The sequence below is a fragment of the Pleurodeles waltl genome, chromosome 4_2, assembly GCF_031143425.1.
Source record: "Pleurodeles waltl isolate 20211129_DDA chromosome 4_2, aPleWal1.hap1.20221129, whole genome shotgun sequence".
NCBI classification, from domain to species: Eukaryota; Metazoa; Chordata; class Amphibia; order Caudata; family Salamandridae; genus Pleurodeles; species Pleurodeles waltl.
In genome coordinates, this window is record NC_090443.1 from 55,639,383 (window position 1) to 55,663,961 (window position 24,579).

At 45.9% G+C, this 24,579-nt stretch overlaps 1 protein-coding gene across 4 annotated transcripts in view; it reads left to right on the top strand.

Annotated features, from left to right (window-relative positions):
• The window catches only part of ITGA7 (integrin subunit alpha 7), a 259,855-nt gene that overhangs the window by 171,227 nt on the left and 64,049 nt on the right, over positions 1–24,579 (top strand). For all 4 annotated transcript variants that reach the window (XM_069230634.1, XM_069230633.1, XM_069230636.1 and 1 more), the window contains 2 exons: positions 799–882; positions 3,180–3,259. In XM_069230634.1, the coding sequence (XP_069086735.1) occupies positions 799–882; positions 3,180–3,259 (164 nt within the window). The remainder of the gene's footprint in view (positions 1–798; positions 883–3,179; positions 3,260–24,579) is intronic.

The following is a 24,579-nucleotide window of genomic DNA, read 5'->3' on the forward strand; positions in this document are numbered from 1 at the left end:
TACATTTCTGGCTTGGCTTTAAGAGTCCATGCACAATCCAAGCAATGAAAACTCTTGGCATGTATATTATGCAAACATAATGTAAATATGATACAGTCTCTTTTAAAGTTAACAAGTGTATTTCTTTAACATGCAGAAGTGTTTTGCCTTAGTACATCCGATTATATCACTGCTTCAACAGATATTGATTAGAAGCTTTTAAATATGAACTTTAATGGCTCCCTCGCCCATAACAATGCCATTAGTGAACTAAGACGCAAGGCAATAGGCTAGTACACCCTAAACACCGCCTATTTTCTTTCATTTTAGACTATTAACTCAAACATAAGAGATACTTGCACAGGTCACATCCTGAACTTAAGTATTCAAACGTGCTCTCATGTGATAAAGAAAAAGGAGGCTCTGTAAAATAAAATGTTGGCCTTTACCACACAATTTGACAAGCAGGGAAGCCGATATTAATTCCATGTAATCTGGTTTCACATTTTGAAATTCAGCCTCTAAATGAATATATGCCGCTCTCTCTCCTGTTTTCCATCAAATAAAAATTATTTGGCTTTTATTCTAGGACAACAACTAGGAAAACTGTCACATACATAGCAGGCCTGACTCAGGGCCCCCAGACCTAAGTGCCAAGCCAAGAATGTATTTATTTGGTGGATGTCACACACCAACCTCCCACCCCTGATGCTACACCCCTGAAAACAGTGCAAGAGAGCCTTCTTGTGTGCAGAACTGCGTTCTTGTTGCTCTGGTGTTATTTTAATGCTCACCCTTGCACTATTTTCTGTTGCACAGGAAAAGCAGATCATATGTCAGTCCAGTGGGAATGAATCACAGGTGGAGTGTGAGCTGGGAAACCCCATGAAAAGAGGAAGTGAGGTGTGTATCCAGATTATTCATTCCAACCTCTCTTGTTTCACACTTCAACATTGTGCTCCCACACTGCACAATTCTCATACTCGTTATACTGTCCTCATGCTCACTGCATGATTCTAACATTCACTACGCTCTTATCAAACACATCACAACACACTAACATACCTGCCTCACGCATAATACTGCTTTCACACTCATCATACTGCTTTTACATTCACCACAGGGTTCTCGTACTTTGCACGACTCTCGCTGGTCATTTTACATCACACCCACTCAAAAACTCTCATGCTGATACAGCCCGCACACACACACACACACCACACTACTCTCACAGTCACAGTTTACAACTACAACAATATTTTCACATGTAGTACTGCTCTCACCGCATGATTCTCAGACCCACAATACTGCTCCCAAACATCACAAAATACTTACCATATAACCCTAATGCTCACCACACCGCTCTTACACTCATCACAATATACTCACTGGATGGTACTCATGCTTCTCACACTATTCTCACATACATTGTGTGACTTGTACACTCACAATACACTCTCCCACTCACTGGATGACTCTCATACTCACCACACATCTCCCACACTCATCACAATGCTTTTACACTCCTCGCAGTGGTCTCACACTCACTACCATACCTCACACTGTCGCACACACATTAATTTCTCAGAGTCACCCTAATGCACCACTCTTACCCATATACATTCACACTCATGCTTTAGCTGTCACACTCATCATATTACCAGCACATTTGACTGTTCCCGAATTAACCAAAGCACACCCCGTAGTTGATCAGAGTTTTTGTAAACCTGAACCAATTGTAAAAAGCTGACAGTGTGCCAAACAGACACACAACTGTAGCCCCTGACTGTGCAATTATTATGAAATCCCCCAAAATGTCACCTTTCCTTCACGGTGTTGAAGGCCTGGCACCACTGTTTGCACTCTTTCAGGCTTTGTTGATATAAATTGCAACAATTATAAAAGAAATTGTGAGTTCTTCTTATTCTTTATTCTTCTGAAATATGTGCTTTTGGTAGAATTTGTATACAACCTTGTGATTTTAATTCTTTACATCATTTTAATGTGATAGCCGCTAACCATATTATCCTCACCAATGTTTAATTTGTAAAACAATAAGTACTGGTGCCCACACTTTTGCTCAGAAGCCTTCGGCCAGTGCTATTGAGGTTCGGGGTGGTGAATATCAAAGCTGTGTAGTCTTGATTTACCTCAGGCCTCTTTACTGTACAAACAGACACTCATTGCCCCGCATGCAGATTCTTTTTCATCCCTTCTTTGTCTCTTTGTCACTGTTTTCTGTCTTCCTCCTGCTCTTTCTTTTCCCCTTTTGTGTTTTTCCCTCTCTTTCTCTGGATCAGGGCCAGTGGCCTAACCTGCATCCACCAGCTCAAATTAAACTCTGATCCTTACATTCATTATGCTGATCTCACACTCACTGCTCTGGTACAGCTCACAACAAGTTACACTCAAAGTGCAGCTTTCACTTTAATCTTGCCCCATACCCATTACAAATGTAACACAGTCACAACACAGTTCTCACACTGACCGCAGGACACTCACCTTCACCTCACTGATCTCACATTTGCCATACATACACCATCCTCCCCCATTGTCATCCTGCTGCCACCACACTCAGCCCACACTTCCCTATTTCCACCACACACTCCAAGACATCAACACGAAACCCAAGATTACCACCAACTATCCTGCTAGCAGTAGTTCCACGTATCTGCCTCACCTTCTCAGCCTTCTACCGGACACTCACACTTCCTTCAACCCCAACACTTCCATTCATTTCACTCCAGCTTCAGTTCACTGTCTCTGCCCCGTTTGTTATGCTCGCTCTTTCCTCTCACCTTTCCCAACTTTCTTCTCCTTCCCTATCATTCTCTGTTCCCCCGCTTTCTCATTTATTGTTCTATGTGCTCTTATTCCCTTATCCTCCTCTTCCATTTTCATCCCCTATCAATTTTTATCTCCCTTTTGCTCATTCACTCTGGCTCTTTCTTCATTTCTCTTGTCCTTTTCAGTTCTTCCCATATTATTTGCACTATTTCTCCCCTCCCTTCCAATCCTCCTCGATACCCATATTTTGTACCCGTCAGTCACTTCACTTTTCTTGTCCCTTGTAGCTCCATTTCTTCCCTTTATCATTGCTTTCTCATCCTTCCTTTATTCTTGTCTATTTTATGTCATCCCATCTCTCCCCCACTCCTTATCTCCCATCCCTATATCACTTGTGCTTTCTGGTCCCACAGGTCATCTTCTATCTTATCATCAGCAATGCTGGGATCACCCTGGAAACCACAGCCTTGGAGGTGGGCCTTCAGCTCTCCACGTAAGTCTGACCACTTTACAGGTCTCACTTAATGTCCTGTCACTAGCCTGGTTTAACGATGAAGACACTATTTTTCTAGAATAGATGAGATTGCTGCCTGGCATGAGCTGCACCGAAGGCAGGCCATCTTACTTGTTGCCCCACAGGTATCCTGTGAGTATGAGAAAGATCAAACAAGGGACACTAGGACCACTCATGGGAATGCAATAATTAATTTGTTCAAGACTTGACCTAACCATTCATAGTATGTGATGGGGTTTTAAACAGCAACTTTAGATTCTCTCATACACATCCATCGGGTAGATAAAAAGAGGCAAAGAACTGCCCTTTGCTGCAGCAACAGAATTCTGTAGTCAGAATCTAAATAAGATGCCATATTCTAGGTTATCCTAGGAACAATGCGACCTAAAGAGACCCTTAAATGCTGCACCAAGCAGATGAATGGTGTAGCACTAGATATGTAACCAAAAAAGCCACGAAGGCTAGCGGTAAAAATAATCTAAAATATGTTGTCTGATGTGGCTGTGTGGGTTTTAGATGAATAGGCAGCGAAAGCGCCCGTCAAGTCAGACTCAAAAATTTAAACTAACAAATTATTGCAAATTTCTCGTTCTGGTGAATCCTGAGTTACAAATTTTGGCAAGGAACACAGCCGCTATAAAACAAGGGTGAGTGAGTATCATAAGGCCATGGTTCAGGCAGTATGAATTTGAAGCATAAAAGTTGTTCAGGCACAGCCCACATGTGACAGCAAACAACGAAATAAGTCACTGGAAGTAGAGTAAACCAGGGGATGGGAATCTACTGGTATCTTTTTTAATTACATTGAGCTTTGCAATGTTGTATAGAATCCAGGATGGAACTCAACATCAGGAATGGGTTGCATCAAATGCTGTACACATGTGTGGTGGCTTCAGTTGAATTCAAGGGCTTGATTCCTGTGTTGTATGGTGGTGTGATGGCTGCAGAGAATTGGATGGCTCGAGTCAGTATTGTATTGTTTTTTGATGGCTCTTTTAGTGGAGTTTTGGTTGTGTTTTGTGATGTTGTGTTATGGCACCAGTAGCATGGTAGAAGTCGGGTGAAGTACTGCTTGGTCTTTGATTATGGCTTCCATAGACTAGTTGGGTTGCTTCCAATATTCTATGATCTCTTGATTGCTTCAGTGGATTGACTTGCTTGACTATATCTATTTTAGTTTTCTTGTTTATATTCTATATTTGTATGGCAAACTACAATAAATTAAGGAATGAATGTAGAGTGTGACAGCTGCTCAAAATTAGGGTGTCCTGCCGCTGAGAGTTTCCAGTTAGGGCACACACTTCAAAAATAGGTGGAATGAAAGAGTCCTGTTTCCTTCTATTTTCTGCAGGAAGATTTGAATCACTTGATGTAGTTCTTGATCAAGAGTGATTTAGGGCCAGATGTAGCAAAGGTTTTTACCCATTCTGTGTCTGTGGGAAAAAGTGTTCGTACATATGGCCCTTAATGCTTTGCATCTACGAGGGAGAAGGAGAGACCTTTGTTTATATATGGCTTAAAACAAGTGATAATCCAAAGTCTGACGTATGAGGATATAAGAGTATTTATGAGGGCATGTAGACAAATCACCCTTTTGAGATATGTTGAGGCCTTGTTGGAAAAGGCATGAAAAATAAGTACTAATACTTTGAAGATCATTCTTTTGTGGATGGGCAACCAGTGAATGTCTCTGAGCTATGAGGCGATAGAATGGTGTTTCGGTACATTCAAGAGACGTATGGAAGCAGCGTTCAGCGCAGTCTGAGTCTACACTAGCTGAATGCAGTACTTAGAGAGTTCCAAATGAAGGGAGTGCCATTAGTCCAATTTGAAGTGAAGTATGTGCTGGTGATAGACGCTATTTGAGATTTAATTGTCAATTCCTGTTAAAACTTTATGCCTAGATTGCTGTGGTGGGTATAGCTCCTAGTTCATTAGGCCACCATGATGAAGACCAAATAGAAGTGAAGGAGACGAAAAGGAGACTTCCAGTCTTTTCTCCCTTCACCTTCAAGAAACTTTGTTGCATCCAAGATGCACCTGCTGTATGGCTTGTCTTAAATGCATTGCTTCTCCGAGTACCACAAGGGAATTGGCTTAGTGCAGGTGAGTTTACTATATTTGAAGGCACAAAGGAGTCAACAGCAGACGATAACCAGATTTTGAAAAATGATACATGTAAGGAAATGCCTCCTTGGCATGGTTACCCCCTGACTTTTTGCCTTTGCTGATGCTAAGTTTTGATTTGAAAGTGTGCTGAGGCCTGCTAACCAGGCCCCAGCACCAGTGTTCTTTCCCTAACCTGTACTTTTGTTTTCACAATTGGCACACCCTGGCATCCAGGTAAGTCCCTTGTAACTGGTACCCCTGGTACCAAGGGCCCTGATGCCAGGGAAGGTCTCTAAGGGCTGCAGCATATCTTATGCCACCCTGGGGACCCCTCACTCAGCACAGACACACTGCTTGCCAGCTTGTGTGTGCTGGTGAGGACAAAACTAGTAAGTCGACATGGCACTCCCCTCAGGGTGCCATGCCAACCTCACACTGCCTATGCAGTATAGATAAGTCACACCTCTAGCAGGCCTTATAGCCCTAAGGCAGGGTGCACTGTACCATAGGTGAGGGCACCAGTGCATGAGCACTGTGCCCCTACAGTGTCTAAGCAAAACCTTAGACATTGTAAGTGCAGGGTAACCATACGAGTATATGGTCTGGGAGTCTGTCAAACACGAACTCCACAGCACCATAATGGCTACACTGAAAACTGGGAAGTTTGGTATCAAACTTCTCAGCACAATAAATGCACACTGATGCCAGTGTACATTTTATTGTAACATACACCCCAGAGGGCACCTTAGAGGTGCCCGCTGAAACCTTAACCAACTACCCGTGTAGGCTGACTGGTTTTAGCAGCCTGCCACACTCGAGACATGTTGCTGGCCACATGGGGAGAGTGCCTTTGTCACTCTGTGGCTAGTAACAAAGCCTGTACTGGGTGGAGATGCTTATCACCTCCCCCTTGCAGGGCTGTAACACCTGGCGGTGAGCCTCAAAGGCTCACCCCCTTTGTTACAGCACCAAAGGGCATTCCAGCTAGTGGAGTTGCCCGCCCCCTCCGGCCACAGCCCCACTTTTGGCGGCAAGGCCGGAGGAGATAATGAGAAAAACAAGGAGGAGTCACTGACCAGTCAGGACAGCCCCTAAGGCAACCTGAGCTAAAATGACTCTGACTTTTAGGAATCCTCCATCTTGCAGATGGAGGATCCCCCCAATATGGATAGGAATGTGACCCCCTCCTCTTGGGAGGAGGCACAAAGAGGGTGTAGCCACCCTCAGGGCTAGTAGCCATTGGCTACTGCCCTCCCTGACCTAAACACACCCCTAAATTCTGTATTTAGGGGCTCCCCTGAACCTAGGAACTCAGATTCCTAAGAAGAAGAGGCCTGCTAAGCTGAAAAACCCTGCAGAGAAGACGGAGACACCAACTGCTTTGGCCCCAGCTCTACCGGCCTGTCTCCCCCCTTCTAAAGACACTGTTCCAGCGACGATTTCCCCAGGGACCAGCGACCTCTGAATCCTCAGAGGACTGCCCTGCTCTAAACGGACCAAGAAACTCCCGAGGACAGCGGCTCTGTTCACCCAAGACTGCAACTAAATTTGTTTCAAAGGAGCAACTTTAAAACAACTGCGTTTCCCGCCGGAAGCGTGAGACTTGCTACTCTTCACCCGACGCCCCCGGCTCGACTTGTGGAGAACAAACACTTCAGGGAGGACTCCCCGGCGACTGCGAGACCGTGAGTAGCCAGAGTTGCCCCCCCTGAGCCCCCACAGCGACGCCTGCAGAGGGAATCCCGAGGCTCCCCCTGACCGCGACTGCCTGACTCCCAGATCCCGATGCCTGGAAAAGACTCTGCACCCGCAGCCCCCAGGACCTGAAAGATCGGAACTCCAGTGCATGAGTGACCCCCAGGAGGCCCTCTCCCTTGCCCAGGTGGTGGCTACCCCGAGGAGCCCCCCCCTTGCCTGCCTGCATCGCTGAAGAGACCCCTTGGTCTCCCATTGATTTACATTGGAAACCCGACGTGTGTTTGCACACTGCACCCGGCCGCCCCCGTGCTGCTGAGGGTGTACTTTCTGTGCTAACTTGTGTCCCCCCCGGTGCCCTACAAAACCCCCCTGGTCTGCCCTCCGAAGACGCGGGTACTTACCTGCTGGCAGACTGGAACCGGGGCACCCCCTGTAGGAAGTTGGCTCTGTATGCACTATTTCAAAGTAAGGAATAGTATGCACAGAGTCCAAGGGTTCCCACATTGGCCAACTTCCTACAATACACCTTCAGTTTAATAAACCAGAAAAATCAATGGTTTCTTGCACTTGACAGTAGAAAAATAAAACCAATCCAAGGATTAAAGAATTCTCCAGCATTGGCTTTTTCATAGATTTACATGCTTGAATCCTTCCCCTTCGCAAGACTGGGAGCCCCTGGTATATTTTACCAACAGCAGTACATACTTAAGCATCAATCGATCATTAACTAACCATAATCTTTTCCAACCTATCCAGCCAGTCGAGAGTGCCCATCATCCATCTGTTCTCACAATGATGCTTCCAACTGTCAGATTTTCTACTGCACATTCAGGTATAGGAACCCTAAATGACAGCTCTTGAGAGAAAAGCATGGCAGAGAAAAATGTATATCATGTGGAAAAAAGATTTATGTAGAACACCCTCATAGAAAGTGTCTCTACTGTCTGCATCCAGAGCACAAGTCAGCTACTGCGAGATTTGTAAAACTTTCTCAACTTAGACCTGAAAGTAGAAAGAAAGACTACTGGCTTTAGCAATTGTGGAAATAGAGATGGAAAAAGGAAAATATACAGAAAAGTGAGGTAAAGGACCCTCTTACTCTACCATTAAGAGTCAGTTATTAGGTCAAAAAAATTCAGGTGGCAGACAAACTACAAAAGATAAAAGGAGGGGAACCGTCGATGAGATATAAAAAAAAAGACTAGAATGGACTCCAAAGAGGATGCCAAACTTCTAAAAAAGAGTGATGCAGACAAGCTTAAAATAGAAAAGTCAACAACGAAAACTAGAGGTATAAACTTCGTATAAACTTGTCGTCGACAGCACCGATGATGAGAGAGTTGTTGTCAGCGAGTGGAAAATTGTTGACTAGAAACTTGCCATCAATGAGTAAGATGAAAGAGGGAAACAGTATAGATTTGTCTTTGACAGAAGGCTTGTCAACAAGAACATTGGCCTCGATGAAAGAGAGATTATCGACGAGAGAGTCACCGTCAACGAGTGCAGCAACAAGTTTACTATCGTCAACCAGGAATGTGTCAACAGTGATGGAGACAGCATTGAAGAGAAAGATGCAGTCTAACAAAGACTCAACGTCAACAAAAATGATGCAGATGTCAAGTACAAAACAGCTGATGCTGTCGATGAGCGAAAAACATCTGATAAAGGGAAAACAAACATTGGCAACACCAAATATTTTATGGAAAAAGTTAAGTGAGATGCAAGATGAGGAGGTGGAGCCTATACTAAAAACATTGCTAGTGTCACAAATGCCACCTAAACCACCACATAAATTATTTCAAAATAGCCTATCTTCATTTCTTTGACCTGCAGGCCAACAACATGTATTATGTAAGGGAAGTGTGGTGCCTGATTTGGATGAAATAGGGGCATTTTTTAGTGATGGCAGTGATAAGGTGGAGAGGGCAAACCATCCAAATGATTTGAATATACAATATATAGATGATAAGGATGATGCAGAGGACTATAAGAACTATCAACAGAGAAAGGTTCAGAGTCATGCATAAGACAAGTGAATACAGGTACCTTTATATATGTTTACATCACTACAAAACATGATTGCAGTCATTTATTAGAGACTTCCACCCTAGATAGCACAGAAGGGGCAAGAGGACAGAACGACCCCTCAGCCGCTAATCCTGCAGGCAGACTGATGCCCAGATAAGGCTATTGGATAATGATGGTCAAGAGGAACAACTAGGCTAAGCATTAAGTAGTGCAGGAGATTATGATACTAAAGGAGTAAAGGATGACGTAACACACAACCAGCTTTGAACACTCCATAATGATTCTGAATGTGATCTGTTCATTGCACCACAGGATGCTAGCCTGGAGCCTGTGAGACATTATTCACCACCAGAGGACATAGGATGATTTCATTCTCCTTTAGAGAAAGCCTCTAAGTGCTTTATTCTTCCAGTTTCGGTTGCAAAAAAAATCATGTTTTTTTGGTTTGATTTTAAAGAGATGACATACATAGGCACAAGATCTATTCCTATATTGCTGCATCTATGGGAAGAAGGTTTAACAGTGATGCAGAATCCAGCAAGTGCATTGGTAAATCTGTCAAAAATAGATAAGAAGTACAAGGCCACTAAGGATGCAGCAGTGTGTATTATAAGGCTGATGTGTTCTGAGTCAGCCATTTCAACAGCTACACAATGTAAATCAAGAAATCCGTCAACACCATGCATAGCACCAACAGCCAAAGAAGGCAGGAAATGGACACAATGGGGAAGAGAGTCATTGTGCTGGCTGCTAATGCAATCAAAGTTGCAAATTCTACAGCAATTGTAGCTCATTATGACAGACAATTATGGAGTGACATGGCCCACTCCTAGAGAAATTACCGGAAAAAGATAAGGGGAAACCAAACGCAATATTAATGGATGGTGAGAGACCATCAGCATCGCTGATAGATGCAAACATGGATGCGTCAACATGCGCATTTAGACAGGTTGGAAATGCAACAGTCAAGCAGAGATATGGCTGGTTAAAAAGTAAAACTTTCAGACCAGGAGTTCAGGTGCAGGTGATGAATATGCCATTTGATGGAAAAAATGTCTTTAGAAGCAAGGTGGATAACCATATAGAGGTAGAAAAGGCAGTTCTTTCTACAAGGACAGGCAGAATATAACATACAGATAGTACAATGTGTATGGGCAGCTAAATAGACAGCAGAGGCAGAGGACAAGGCTACAGGTAAAATCAAGGGATAGCAAGAATAGGAAATAAGCCTTCAAGATATGAGGGCAAAAGCAGAAAGTCATGACTTTCTTGAGAAAGTGTCACCAAAATAGGGGAAGAATACAGTTTTACAATGGAAAATGGCAACATATAATTACAGACAAATGGGTGTTGGATATTGCAAGAGAGGGTCATGTTCTGAAATTTGTGGAGGAGCTACCAGATATCCGGCCAATGAAGGAAAAGCACAGACACTTAAAAGAATTGCGAAAAGCAATGTCAAAATTAATAACCAAAAAAGCAATAGAGAAGGTGCCAATGGAAGATATATATGAGTGATTCTATTTGAGATTCTTTCTCATATTAAAAAAATCAAGAGAGTGGTGTCCAATATTGGTTTTAAGAGAATTAAATATATAAAACAACAGAGCTGACGCATATTCACATTACAGGAAATTCTACCCTTCATAAGAAAAGGAGATTATCTAAGTTTTTTTTTTTTTTTTTTTTTTGAGTTCATTCGGTCTAGAGATCTAGGCCATTTTGAATAACAAAGATAACAATCATACATGATAAAATAGTATTTGTTAAAAAAAAAACAAGATAACAATAAAAAAACAGTAATAATCAGGACAGTATAACAATAAGATCAACAAGACTAAGTATTTGATTATAGATAAAAAGTACAATAAATAAGACATGGCTAAAATATTAAGGATAAAAAAAGATAAAAACTAGAATATAAAATTCTGTCTAGCATACCAATGTGTGCAATTGCTTCCCCGTAAGACCTGGCCCTCGCCAATCCTCATGTAGAGGCCAAAAAAAAAAAATAACAGTTGAGACTCCTTCTGACGACTAATGTCAGGATGGCTCACATGCCCTTTGAAACAATAAGCCTACGCCGGATGTACCAGGCCTCCGCTAAAAATTTGGTAACTGTAATAGCTACCACGGAGGATGAGTCGTATGTACAGATTCTGGTGGCGTTTGCTCTATCATGTAATGACATATTTTTGCAGAGGGGAATGATCCACCTCCCTCTGGGACTTTTATACAGAGGGCAGAAAAATAGTATATGCTCTATTGTTTCTTTACAATTATGGCAAGAGAAACATCTATCATTTGGAGCGATGTTAGATGACCAGTGAGCCGTAAAACCATCAATAGGCAGTGTACCATATCTTAGTTGAAGATATAAAGCACGGGCATACGGAGGCAGGGGAAGGTTCAAGAAGTTCTCAGGCCAGGGCTCGTGCTTGAATTGGAGAAATTCCATAGTTAGCCTGCCCGCCCCTTTTTGGTGCAAGGAGTCTTCGTTAACTTTCTCCCAATATCTTTTTGTGACAAGTTTCTTTGCATTATCGGGGATTTGATCCGGATAGTTCCAGTAGGAAGGAAAACCTATTTTGACCCAGGCAGATTTCATTTCCTTCAGCCATGGGATTTTCTCCAGCGCCTGGGGGGTGGCTATGAGCTCTCTTATAGCCAGCCTATATGGTTCGAGTTCAACAGATTTCCATAAGCGAATCCAATAGGAGAGAGGCCTTAGGGCTGCTGTGGTTTTGATACTGTTTAGACCTAGGTCTAGCCTTAGAGGGGTCATTGGTGAGCCCATACCTAGCCGGGCAATCTGTCTAAGGAAATGGTTTTCCTTGGTTTGCAGAGTATCAAGGTTTTTGTGGGACCCCCATATCTAAGTTCTATAGACCTGAAAGATGCATATTTCAACATACCAATTCACAAAAAGCACAGAAAATATCTCAGTTTTATGGTGGCAGGACAACACTATCTCTTCAAAGCCCTACCTTTTGAACTGAGATCAGCCCCATGAATCTTTACAAAATGCATGACTCCAGAGGCAGCTGATAAAAGAAGAAAATGGGGTATGATATATCCATCTCTGGACGACTGTCTCAGAAAGGCTTTAACATCGAGATAGAGCAAAGAGATAACATAGTTGACTCAAAAGATGTGTCTGTATTTAAGACTAAAGATCAATACAAAAAATCCAAAGATGAAACCAAGTCAGAATTTAATGTTTTTAGGAGCCAGGCTGGGGACAGTAAAAGGAATGGTATTCCCTTCACAGGAAAGAGGAAACAAGCTAATAAATCAGGTCAAAACCATGACGAAGTAAGTAAGGGTAACTAACAGTGAGATGGATGAAGGCAGTGTTGGGAACAATTTCTTCATGTATTGTGTTGATACCTCAATGCAGACTTTGGATGAGGGTGATTCAGGAAGAATTAGCCAGACAATGGCAACAGAAGAAAGGTGACTGGGACGATATAGTCAACATAACTCAGAGTATGAAGGAAGCATTTCAGTGGTGGAAGGGAAGCAAAAATATATTCAAGGGACAAGGGGGGTCATTTTGACCCCGGCGGGCGGCGGTCGCCGCCCGCCTGGAGGGAACCGCAGGCCATTCTGGCTTTCCCGCTGGGCTGGCGGGCGACTGCCAGAAGGCCGCCCGCCAGCCCAGCGGGAAACCCCTCCCCACGAGGAAGCCGGCTCCGAATGGAGCCGGCGGAGTGGGCATGTGCGACGGGTGCAGTTTGCACCCGTCGCGTATTTCAGTGTCTGCTAGGCAGACACTGAAATACACAGTGGGGCCCTCTTACGGGGTCCCTGCCGTGCCCATGCCATTGGCATGGGCACGGCAGGGGCCCCCAGGGGCCCTGCGGCACCCCCTACCGCCATCCTGTTCCTGGCGGGCGAACCGCCAGGAACAGGATGGCGGTAGGGGGTGTCAGAATCCCCCATGGCGGCGCAGCAAGCTGCGCCGCCATGGGGGATTCCAAGGGCAGCGGTAAACCGGCCGGAGACCGCCGGTTTACCCTTTCTGGCCGCGGCAGAACCGCTGCGGTCAGAATGCCCTTTGGAGCACCGCCGGTCTGTCGGCGGTGCTCCCGTGGCCGGTGACCCTGGCGGTCACCGGCCGCCAGGGTCTGAATCAGGCCCAAAGTCTGCAGATGAGAAAAACGCAGAGATATCTAACTAAGGATGCTTCAGTGGCAGGTTAGAGAGCACATGTAACAAACAAAGTAGTACATGGTGTATGGTCAAAAGAAGAAAAAGAAATTACGCATAAACATATTGTAGCTGAGGGCTGTGAGATTGGCACTACTAGCCTTTCAGCAGATAGTGGGACATTGTCATGTTATGGTACGGGCGGGCAAAATGACAACAATGTATTACATACAGAAAATGAGAGAAACAAGGTTGTTGAGCCTGTCGAAAGATGCACAAAAGTTTTTGGAATGGGCCATTGCCAACAGAGTGTTGTTGATAGCAGTGCACGTTCCACTGATAGACAACGAGCAGGCAGATTGATTGAACAGACAGCATTTCGTATCTCACAATATATTTTAGAAATGGAGAAAGCCCGATTTGTATATGTTTGCCATGGATCAGAAGAGCAAGTGTGAAAAATTTGCAAGCAGGTGATATTGCCCAGAGCAATGTATTCACAATTGATTTGGAAAGGAAAATTCATCTATGCATTTCCACCAATACCATCGTTTGCAAGGGTAGGAGAAAGTTAGTGCATCTCCTCTGCATTCAGAACAGAGACCTCCTACTGCAGCTGTTTAGGGTGAAGGTCCCCTGGACATACAATGATGCTACCATCACAGCTTACCCAGATTTACATCACTGAGGTCCAGAGGAAGCGCAATCCCGTTGGGGCAGTTAAGGTGCAACTCCGTACTTTGAGCCTCTCCCAAGCTCTGCTAGTTCCTGCCCACTTGCAAGTGGTGAACTCGAAGTCAACCCATTTCTTTTCCATCAAAACGGAGGCCAGGGGGTGACTGTGTTCCAAGATGTATATGAACAGCCTGACATCACCGGTGATGACCTGCCGGGCAGGTCTGATGGGAGGCAGAAGTCCCGCCACCATCCGCGCAAGATTTGTTCCCACCCTACAGACGAACAGGCAGCTCAAGAAAGGGTGCGTGCGGTCTCTGAGATCTCCACATGAAACACCAACAGTTACCAAGTCCTGGCCATGGACACTGACTTGGACTCCTCGGGATCCCTGGCTCAACCATCTCTGGGAAAGGTTCTTTGATCATCCTGCAGGGCTCTTCTCGCAGAGAGATGCCAGACTCCTGGAGGATGTCTACCCTTGATCAGTACAGTGAGTGATGAAACTGACAGTATGTTGAGAGGTTTGGTACTTCTGCTTTGTGCGCTGAGAAGGTGGGGCTCACTACTGGGCCCAGTTGGTTTCTGTTGAGACACAGCAATCTCATTGTTCACCAGGCTTGGCCTGCCCCCTTGGCCAGTCCCGCAAGGACGTTCAATTGTTGTTGGTACGCATTGCATATAGGTTTCCTTCTTTGGGACATGGTGGCATGGTGCTCATTGGCGTCTAATCCTGGGGTCGGGGCATTTTGTTATGTTGCATTTTTGTGTGTTTACTTCGCTTTGGCTTGAAGGGGCAGTTAGGGGGCATGCTCACTGGAAGGGAGGGACCATCTCCACTACTTTTGCTTCAGGGTACACGCCATATACTATGGTCACCTCCTTTAATGTATTAATCTGGAATATTAGGGGCATGGCAACACCCAGGAGATGGCACAGGATCTAGGCATATCTTAGACGCCAGCATATTCACATTGCGTGTGTCCAAGTAACACACCTTACACGTGGGTAACTCAAGAGGGTCAGCAGACACTGCAGTGAGCAAGTCTATGGCACTAATTACTCTTCGTATGCTTGCAGGGTTCTGATTTAAGTATTCCCTGGGGTGCCATTTGTGGAACAGAGGGTGTTAACTGATCTGGGCAGCATATTCCTCCTGTTAGAAGGCTCCTTAGTGGTGGGTCCCCTCTCACTAATCTCTATATATGCACCTAATACACACCAAGGCTAGTTTCTTCACCCTCTATCTCCTTTGCTGCTTCTAAATTCCCAGGCCCCTGCACTGTGGTGTGGGTATTTTAATTGTGTGCATAACACTGCGTTAGACCTTGCAGTACCCCCACTTCCGGGTACGCAGGGAGTGGAGGCGACTAAACACTTCCAGCACTGGACTAGGATTCTGCATTTACATAATATCTGGTGCTTAGGTCACCCCAGGGACACTGAATACTCCTTCTATGCCCCTGGGCCTCAGATACACACCAGTCTTGATTATATCTTTTGCACCTCAAATTTTTGGCCTCTATTGCAATCATCTGAATACCTGGGCAGGACAGTTTCAGACCATAACCCACTCAAGATTACTTTTAATTGGGGAGTGGCCCAGTCTGCTATCCCAAAGTGAAGAGTGTGGACAGAAGCACTGAATGATGCTCCTTAAGGGAGGCCATAGGTACCCACCTTATGCAATACATTTGCAGTTGAATCTCGGGGGTTGGATTGGGACGGCATGAAGTTGGTCATGAGGGGGCTTGGTATTACCATATCCTCAGGTGCGAGGGCCACACTTCTTTGCTCCATCGCCGACCTAGAATCACTGATACATGCCTCAAAAATTGTAGCGATTACGGTGGCGGAAGCTTGGTCACAATTGATTGAGCTCCACCATTGCTACCACAATAAAGGCAAGCGATCAAGTGATCTTGCTTATAATACCGCCCTGGCACACCAGCAAGTGGATGGTGATAAACCAGAGAAACGTTGACATGGTTACTACAATCAGAAATCCCCAGGACAGTTATAGGGGCTAGCAGAGTTACTGCTAGTCAGATAGTTATTACCCAGGCAGACATTAATGATGTGTTTGTCCGGTACTATGAAGAACTATACTCTCCCCCATCAAAACCTCCCGCTAGCTATCAGGGCTTTCCTGTAGGAGGTTGCTCTCCACCTTCTATCCCCTCTACAGCTGTCGTAATTAGAACACCCCCTACTATTGGAGGACCTTCAGTTGGCTATTCGCCAGATGGAAACGGCCAAGACCCCCGGCACAGAATATCCATTGAGTACTATGCCGCATTCGATGCCACTCTTGCTCCTAAATAATTGGCAGTGTATACAGTGAATCTCATTAGCGGGGCATTCTTCCTGACTCTCTTTGTGAGGCTCTTATAGTGGTACTGCCGAAACGCAACAAGGACCCTTTTTTGGTGGGATCCTATCACCCACTCTCCATGCTCAACATTGATTACAGGATCCTGATCAAGGTCCTCACCAGCAGATTACTCCCAATGTTCTACTCCCTTGTTCATCCAGATCAGTGCAGCTTTATCCCCCACCATGCAACCTATTACAACACACATATGTATTACATCCTGGGCACCATGAAGGGAGCAGCTGATCTCCTGGTGGCAGTCCCCCCTTGATTTTGAAAAATACTTGGACACATTGAGTTGGCCCTTTCTGATCCAAGTAGTGGAAGCCAGGCAGGTAGGCCTGGGGTTCCTTGCTATTATACTCTGAACCACAAGCTAGAGTGTGCACAGGAGGTCTTATCACCCTACTTTCCTATAAGAGGGAGGACCCATCAGGGCTGCTCATTCTCATCTGTAATATTTGCACTTGTCATGGAACCATTGGCTGCCGCACTGTGCAGCAGGAGTCCCTCCTGGGGCATACGGGTTAACACGGACTGGCATGTCGACTCACTTTATGCAGACAATGTGCTGATCTATCTGCAGGACTATGCCCACACCCTACCTGCCCTTTACGATCTCCTAGATCACTTTGACGATCTGGTGGGCATTAAGGTGAATAAGGCACTTATTGCTAAACAATGGACAATGGCATTGGAACACATGAAACATCTGTTCCGAAATGCTCTCCTCAAATTCACACACTTTAATTATCTCCATCAAACACACCTCACTGGCTCCACACGATATTCCCAGTGACACCATCAACATGGCCCAGATGCAGACATGTCAATGCTACATCTTTACATATGGTCTGGGAGTGGCCTCCGCTTGCGCGGGTCTGGATTCAGGTGCTGGAGCACATATCCACAGTAGTTGACATACAGCTGTCTCCTGACCCGCTGCTCTACCTTTAGCAATTACCAAATGTAGGAAGCTGGCTCTGTATATACTATATCAAAATGAGATATAGTGTGCCCAGAGTCCAGGGGTTCCCCAAGAGGCTTGACAGAGGCAATAATAGATAATACTAATGCTCAATTTATGGTAGTGTGGTCGAGCAGTTAGGCTTATCAGAGGGCCTAGGAGGCTGGCCTGGTTTTTAGTGGGTACCTAAGGTACTTGCACCTTTTACCAGGTCCAGTTATCCCATATTAGTGAAATGTAGGCAGTGTCTAGCAGCTCAGGCTGTCTAGGGGTAGCTGTAGCAGAGCAGCCGAGGTTGAACTAGGAGACATGCACAGCTCTTGCAATACCACTATAGTCACACAGTACTTATACACAATAAAAGACAATACTCAGTGTTACCAAAAATAAAGGTACTTTATTTTAGTGACACAAGGCCAGAAATATCTTAGAGGCAATATTCCTTCTGGAGGTAAGCATTATACACAACATATAAACTAGTAACCAAAATCGGGTAAGTAAACAGTCATAGAATAGTGCAAACAGTGAAAAACACAATAGATTACAATGGACCTAGGGGAAACGCAAACCATATACTAAAATAGTGGAATGTGAAAGTCAGATTCCCCCCTAGGCAAGCGTAGTGTGTAGAGGGGCGCTGGGAGTGTAAGAAAACACCAAAGGTAAGTAAAGTACCCCACCCCAGAGCCCAGGAAAACAGGAGTAAAGTACATCAAGTTTCCTCAGAACACACTACAAGTCGTGGTGAAGGATTATGCAAGAACCAAGCAAGACTGCAAGAAACCAACGATGGATTCCTGGACCTGGAGACCTGAGGAGACAGGAGACCAAGTCCAGAAGTCGATGAAGAGTCCAGGAAGAACAGGAGTCCCTGCCCACCTAAAAGAAGGTGCAAAAGTGGATTCTCCATTTGGAAGAAAAGTACAGAAATGCACCAAAGAAGATAGCTGCAGGTTCCTGCTTGGTGCAAGAGATGTCCCACATCGAGTCGTTGGATGCAGGATTTCACCAACAAACCTTGGTTCATGCAAGAACGCGTTTTGCATCAAAGCAGAGCTGCCCGGCCCCCCGAGGGTCCTGGGGGTCTCAGCTTGGACTGAGGAGACAGCGGGGGCTCTCCTCTCAGCACTTCAGAGAGCCCTCAGAAGACCAGGCAGCACCCACGGAGGTCCCAGGACATGGGGACAAAGGAGCTGCAAAGTGCGGTCATCGCAGCACAACACAGAAGGGTCCCATGCTGGTGGAGAATAATTCAGGGAGCTCAGCATCGCAGGATTGAGTGCTGGGGACCTAGGCTATGCTATGCACAGAGAACTTTTGGAAGAAGTGCACAGAAGCCGAAGGAGCTGCAGAGGACGTGATGCACAAGGGTACTGTCTGGCACGGGGAGGCAAGCCCTTACCTTCACCAAATTTGGACAGCTGGGCCTTTGGACAGGCAGAATCACTTCGGTCCACCACCTGTGTTCCAGGGATCATGCTTGTCGACAGAAAAGGAGTCCCAAAGTACTGATCGTCATTGCAGAGAGGTGCCTGCTGAGATTCCTTCGGTTCTTCTGGTGCATGATGAAGAAAGACAGTCCTCAGAGCGTGCACAACCTGGAAACTGTTGCAGTTGCAGGTCACAGGAGCCTTCCTGGATAATTTGTTGCAGTTACAGCGGTCCCTGGAGCAGTCTGCGGATGATCCAATGGTCAGAAGCTGAAGCAGAGGATGCAGAGGAGTCCTGGTGGAGCCTTGCAAACCGAATCTGAGGAAACACCCAGAGGACAGACCCTAAATAGCCTTGAGAGGGGGATTGGCTACCTACCCAGTTATGCACCTGTCAGGAGGGGTCTCTGATGTCACCTGCTGGCACTGGCCACTGAGATGCTCCCAGAGGGTCCCCACACCTTGGAATCCAAGATGGCTAATGCCAGGGACACTATGGAGGAGCTCTGGGCACCACACCTGGGGTGATGATGGACAGGGGAGTGGTCACTCCCCTTTCCTTTGTCCAGTTTCATGCCAGAGCAGGGACTGGGGGTCCCTGAACTGGTGTAGACTGGTTTATGCAAGGAGGGCACCGTTTTTTCCCTTCAAAGCATTTCCAGAGGCTCTGGGAGGATTCCCCTCCCATGCCTGTAACACCTATTTCCAATGGGAGGGGGTGTAACACCCCTCTCCTAAAGGAAATGCGTTGTTCTGCCTTCCTGGGATTGAGCTGCTCAGTCCCCAGGAGGGCAGAAACCTGTCTGTGAGGTGGCAGCAGCTGGGGCTGCAGTGGAAGCCTCAGAGAGCTGGTTTGGCAGTACTGGGGTCCATGGTGGAGCCCCCAGGGTGCATAGAATTGGCCCCCCAATACCAAATTTGGATTGGGGGTTTAATTCTACAATCTTAGACACCTCACATGGCCCTATACTGAGTTACCATGGTGAAGCTACATATATGTATTGACATATATGTAGTGCACACTTATAATGGTATCCCTGCACTCATGAAGTCTGGGAATTTGGGCCTGGACAATGTGGGGGCACCTTTGCTAGTGCAAGGGTGCCCTCACACACAGTAACTTTGCACCTAGTCTAGGAACTGAAGGTTAGACATGTAGGTGACTTATAAGTTACCTGGTGCATGGAAAATGGCTGTGAAATAGTGTGTGCACTATTTCACTCAGTCTGCAATGGCAGTCCTGAAGTAGTGTTTGTATGAGCTCCTTACGGGTGGCAAAAGAAATGCTGCAGCCCATAAGGATCTCCTGGAACCCCAATGCCCTGGGTACCTAGGTACCATATACTAGGGACTTATAAGGGGGGACCAATGTGCCAATTAAAATTGGTATATGGAGTCACTAAACTATAGTGACAAATTTGGTACACAGAGAGAGCATAAGCACTGGAGTTCTGGTTAGCAGAACTCCAGTGACACAGTCAAGCATACTAACAACACATATAGGCCATAAACTATGAGCACTGGGGTCCTGGCTAGCAGGATCCCAGTGAGACAGTAAAACACACTGACAAACAGGCAGAAATTGGGGCTAACAGGTCAAGAAAGATTGTACTTTCCTACAGAAGGTAGTGTTAAGCATTTGATGTACACACACAAGCAATAAGTGAAAACACACACCCAATGACTTAACTCCAGATCAATAGGTTTTTTATATAGAAAAATATTATTTTCTTAATTTATTTCTAGAACCACCAGATTATTTTAGCAAATAAGTACATTAAATGAAATTTACTTTGCATAGTAATACTTCGAATGGAATCCACAATGTACACAGTTTTCTTTAAAATGACAAAAAGCTATTTTAAAAGTGGACAGTGCAATTTTCATCAGTTCCTGAGGGAGATTAGTAAAGTACAGTTTTTGAGGTAAGTAACTAACTTACGGGTTCACTCTCCAGGGCATAGGTAGCCCACTTTTGGGGGTTCAAGATAACCCCAACCACCCAGCACCAGCAACACAGGGCCAGTTAGGTGCAGAGGTCAAACAGGAGCCAAAATAACGTGGGCCCCTATGGAGAGAGGAGGTACTCCGGTCTGCTTGCAGGTAAGTACCCGTGTTGCCAGAGGGCAGACCAGGGGGTTTAGAGGAGCACTGGAGGGGCCCCAAGAAAGCACAAAAACCACACCCTCAGCGGCACAGGGGCGGCCAGGTGTAGTGTGCAAACAGGGTGTGGGTTCTCAATAGAACTCTATGGAGGGCCCTGGGGGTCACTTAGGCGCTGCAGGCAGGACACAGGGGGGCTTTTCGGGCAAGCCACTGACTGGGCAAGGGTGAGGGCCGCCTGCTGGTCACTTCTGCACCAGTGGTCATTTTCTCTCGAGTCTGGGGGCTGCGGGTGCAGTGCTTCTCCGGGCGTCGGATATCTTCGCCCCATGCAGTCGCGGTCAGGGGGATCCTCGGGATTCCCTCTGCAGGCGTCATTGTGGAGGGGTGGAGAGGTCAGACCAGGGTGGACACTGAGTCGGAACCGCCTGGGAGTCCTCTCTGGCTGGTTGGTTCCTCTGGACACGCGCCGGGAGGCGTCAGGTGCAGAGTAGTTTGGACTTATGCTTCTGGAGTGAGGTGGAAGTCCTTTCAAAGATGGTTTCTTTATCTTCTCAGGTCCACTGTCCACAAGAGTTTTTTTGTCCTTGGAGAGGTAGGCAGTCCCCTGGAGGCTTTTCAGGGGCCGCTGGCCCTGCAGGACGCGTTGCTTCTTCTTGTGCAACTTTTCGAAGCAGGAGGCGGGCCAGTAGGGCTGGGGCCGAGTCAGTTGTTGTCTCCTTCTCTTCTCTGCAGGGTTTTCAGCTCAGCAGTCCTTCTTCTTTCTAGAGGTCGTCAGGAATCTGAAGAGCTGGGTTCAGGGTCGCCCCTAAATACTAAATTTAGGGGTGTGTTTAGGGTCAGGGGGCACTAGCCAATATCTACTGTCCCTGAGGGTGGCTACACCATCCCTCTGGGGAGGGGGGCACATCCCTATCCCTATTGGTCCTAATCCTCCAACGCAAGATGGAGGATTTCTCAAGAAGGGGGTCACTTCAGGGGTGGCCCTGGCTGAGGGGGTGACTCCTCCTTGTTTTTACCATTATCCCTCTGGACTTGCCGCCAAAAGTGAGGGCTCGCCCGGGGGGGGCGGGCATCTCCACTGGCTGGAGTGCCCTGGGGCACTGTAACACCAGCCTTGAGCCTTTGAGGCTTACCACCAGGTGTTACAGTTCCTGCAGGGGGAGGTGTGAAACAACTCCACCCAGGACAGTCTTTGTTTCTGACCACAGAGTGCACAAAGGCACTCACCCCAGGTGGTCAGAAACTCGTCTGGAAGTGGCAGGCTGGCACAGACTGGTCAGCCTTACACTATCAATTAGACTAACATACAGGGGGCATCTCTAGGATGCCCTCTGTGTGCATTTCTCAATAAATCCCACACTGGCATCAGCTTGGGTTTATTGTGCTGAGAAGTTTGATACCAAATTTCCCATATTCAGTTTAGCCATTATGGAACTGTAGAGTTCGTTTTTGACAAACTCCCAGACCATATACTTAAGATGGCCACACTGCACTTACAATGTCTTAGAATAGAGTTGGACACTGTATGGGCATTGTGCTCATGCAGCTCTGCCCTCACTTGTGGTATAGTGCACCATGCCTTAGGGCTGTAAGGCCTGCTAGAGGGGTGACTTACCTATGCCACAGGCAGTGGTTTGTGGGCATGGCACTCTGAGGGGAGTGCCATGTCGACTTAGTCTTTTTCTCCCAACCAGCACAAACAAGCTGCAAGGCAGTGTGCCTGTGCTGAGTGAGTGGTCCCCAGGGTGGCATTATACATGATGCAGCCCTTAAAGACCTTTCCTAGCCACAGGGCCCTTGGTACAAGGAGTACCTTTTACAAGGGACGTAACTGTGTGCCAGGGCTGTGCCAATTGATTGTGGAAACAAAGGTACAGTTTTAGGGAAAGAACACTGCTGCTGGGGCCTGGTTAGCAGGGTCCCAGCACACTTTCAATCAAAGTTGGCATCAACACTAGGCAAAAAGTGGGGGTAACTATGCGAACATTGGCATTTTCCTACACCAAACGTTCCAAATGCACTAAAAACCACCTGGGAATTGTGTACCTCGTTCTGGCCCTGTTTAAAAGATGAATAGCCTCTGCATGGAAAGCTGCTCAGGTGGCCACGGTACTGAATTGGCTTCAAGTGACACACAAATGGGCAATAGCTGAAGCGGACACCATGCTGTCTGGTCAGCTCTGACGGGGTTTACGAGGTTTATGAGGGTTTATGAGAGAGCAAGCCTACACTCTGGGATACCTATGCCCTCAAACTGTTCGATAAATTGAATCCACCTCCCTTTTAATCCAATTAATCAAGGGTGATGGCTTAGTCATTAGCCACACTCACCCGATCTTGGTAGGCTTAATTTTGGACTGTGGGATAACCAGAATCAGACATTTCAATTAGAGGTCCCTTGCAACTTCTCCTCATGACTCCCTTTGCCCCCCTTTCTCTATTGGGATCATAGATATTGCATCACATAATTTCTCTCCTTACCTCCCCCCATCCACACTCCGTGTAGGGGCAATCTCCATCCGGAAGTTACAGAAGGTGTTTAGCATTGTTTTTGTTTTACACACTGGTGGTTGTTCTTTTGATGGACTGTACACAAAACCCTGCAAGGTGTTGTTACCTGCCTTTCTTGCTATGCTATGTGGTCCTATTTACTGAGCATTAAATTTCACTTTTATATATCAATTGCCAACAACACAATCACAGTTGCTGTTTCTTTTATTGCTCAAAGATCAAACTCAAGTATGTTTGTTTCACTGTCCAGTATATCTTGCATGATTGTACCTTGAAAATGCTAACAAAGATGTTATTTATAAATGAGGAGAGTTTCTTGGTAATTCTAGTGGTACCAGCATGGCCACTTCAACATTGGTATGCTGAATGAGACGAATAGGAGAATTCCAGTCTTTCCGCCTTTAACTTTAAGCAGCTTTGTTGCACTCAAGATGCACCTGCTGTGGGGCATGTCTTAAATGCATTTCTCTGAGTGTGTCACAGTAACAAAGGGCAGTAGGCTTAGTGCAGGCACTTCAGATAAATTAACCAAAACAAAAACAATTGATTCTTGTGCCTGGCAATAGAAAACTAAAACCAACCCAACGACCAAAAAGTTATGTGGCTACTGAACTCCTCAACCTGGGGAAAGGATTTTTCATGGCCTTTTGAAGGCGTATGAATATGACTTTATCTTCTACTTATGCTAGTAATGCATGGCATTCATTTGAGCCTACAACTGAAAACCAAGTTTGGAATGACTTGCAAGCCACAATTGGAGGATATGTTTTGAATAATCTTGAACAGAGTGCAGATGTTTGGTTCAGTGTTGTGAGGTTGTGTGACAACTTCGGCAGAATAGGATGGATAGTGTCCAATGCTTCATGACCTTGAGATACTGGCTACAGTACACTGGATGGGGTGTCTCCGTCTGGTATAGTATTGATTTGTGATGACTGTAGTAGAGTGTAGATGCTACTTTCTCTTTTGCACAGTTCTTCTGTACTAACAGAGGTGGGTATAGTATAATTTGATTATAAAATTATATCTCCAGCGGTTTGTAAGTGTCCAGTATTGTATGGCCTTGTTATGGCTCAGTAGAGTGTATGAGTTTGTTCCCGGTATCAGATAGTTGCGTCCAGTAGAATACATGGAATGGGTCCAGTGTTGTGTTGATCGTGTAATGTCTTCAGTAGAGTTCGAGAGACTGTTTATGGTATTGCTTTGTGACATGGCTCCATCTCCAGTGGATTTATAGGTCTGGGTTCAG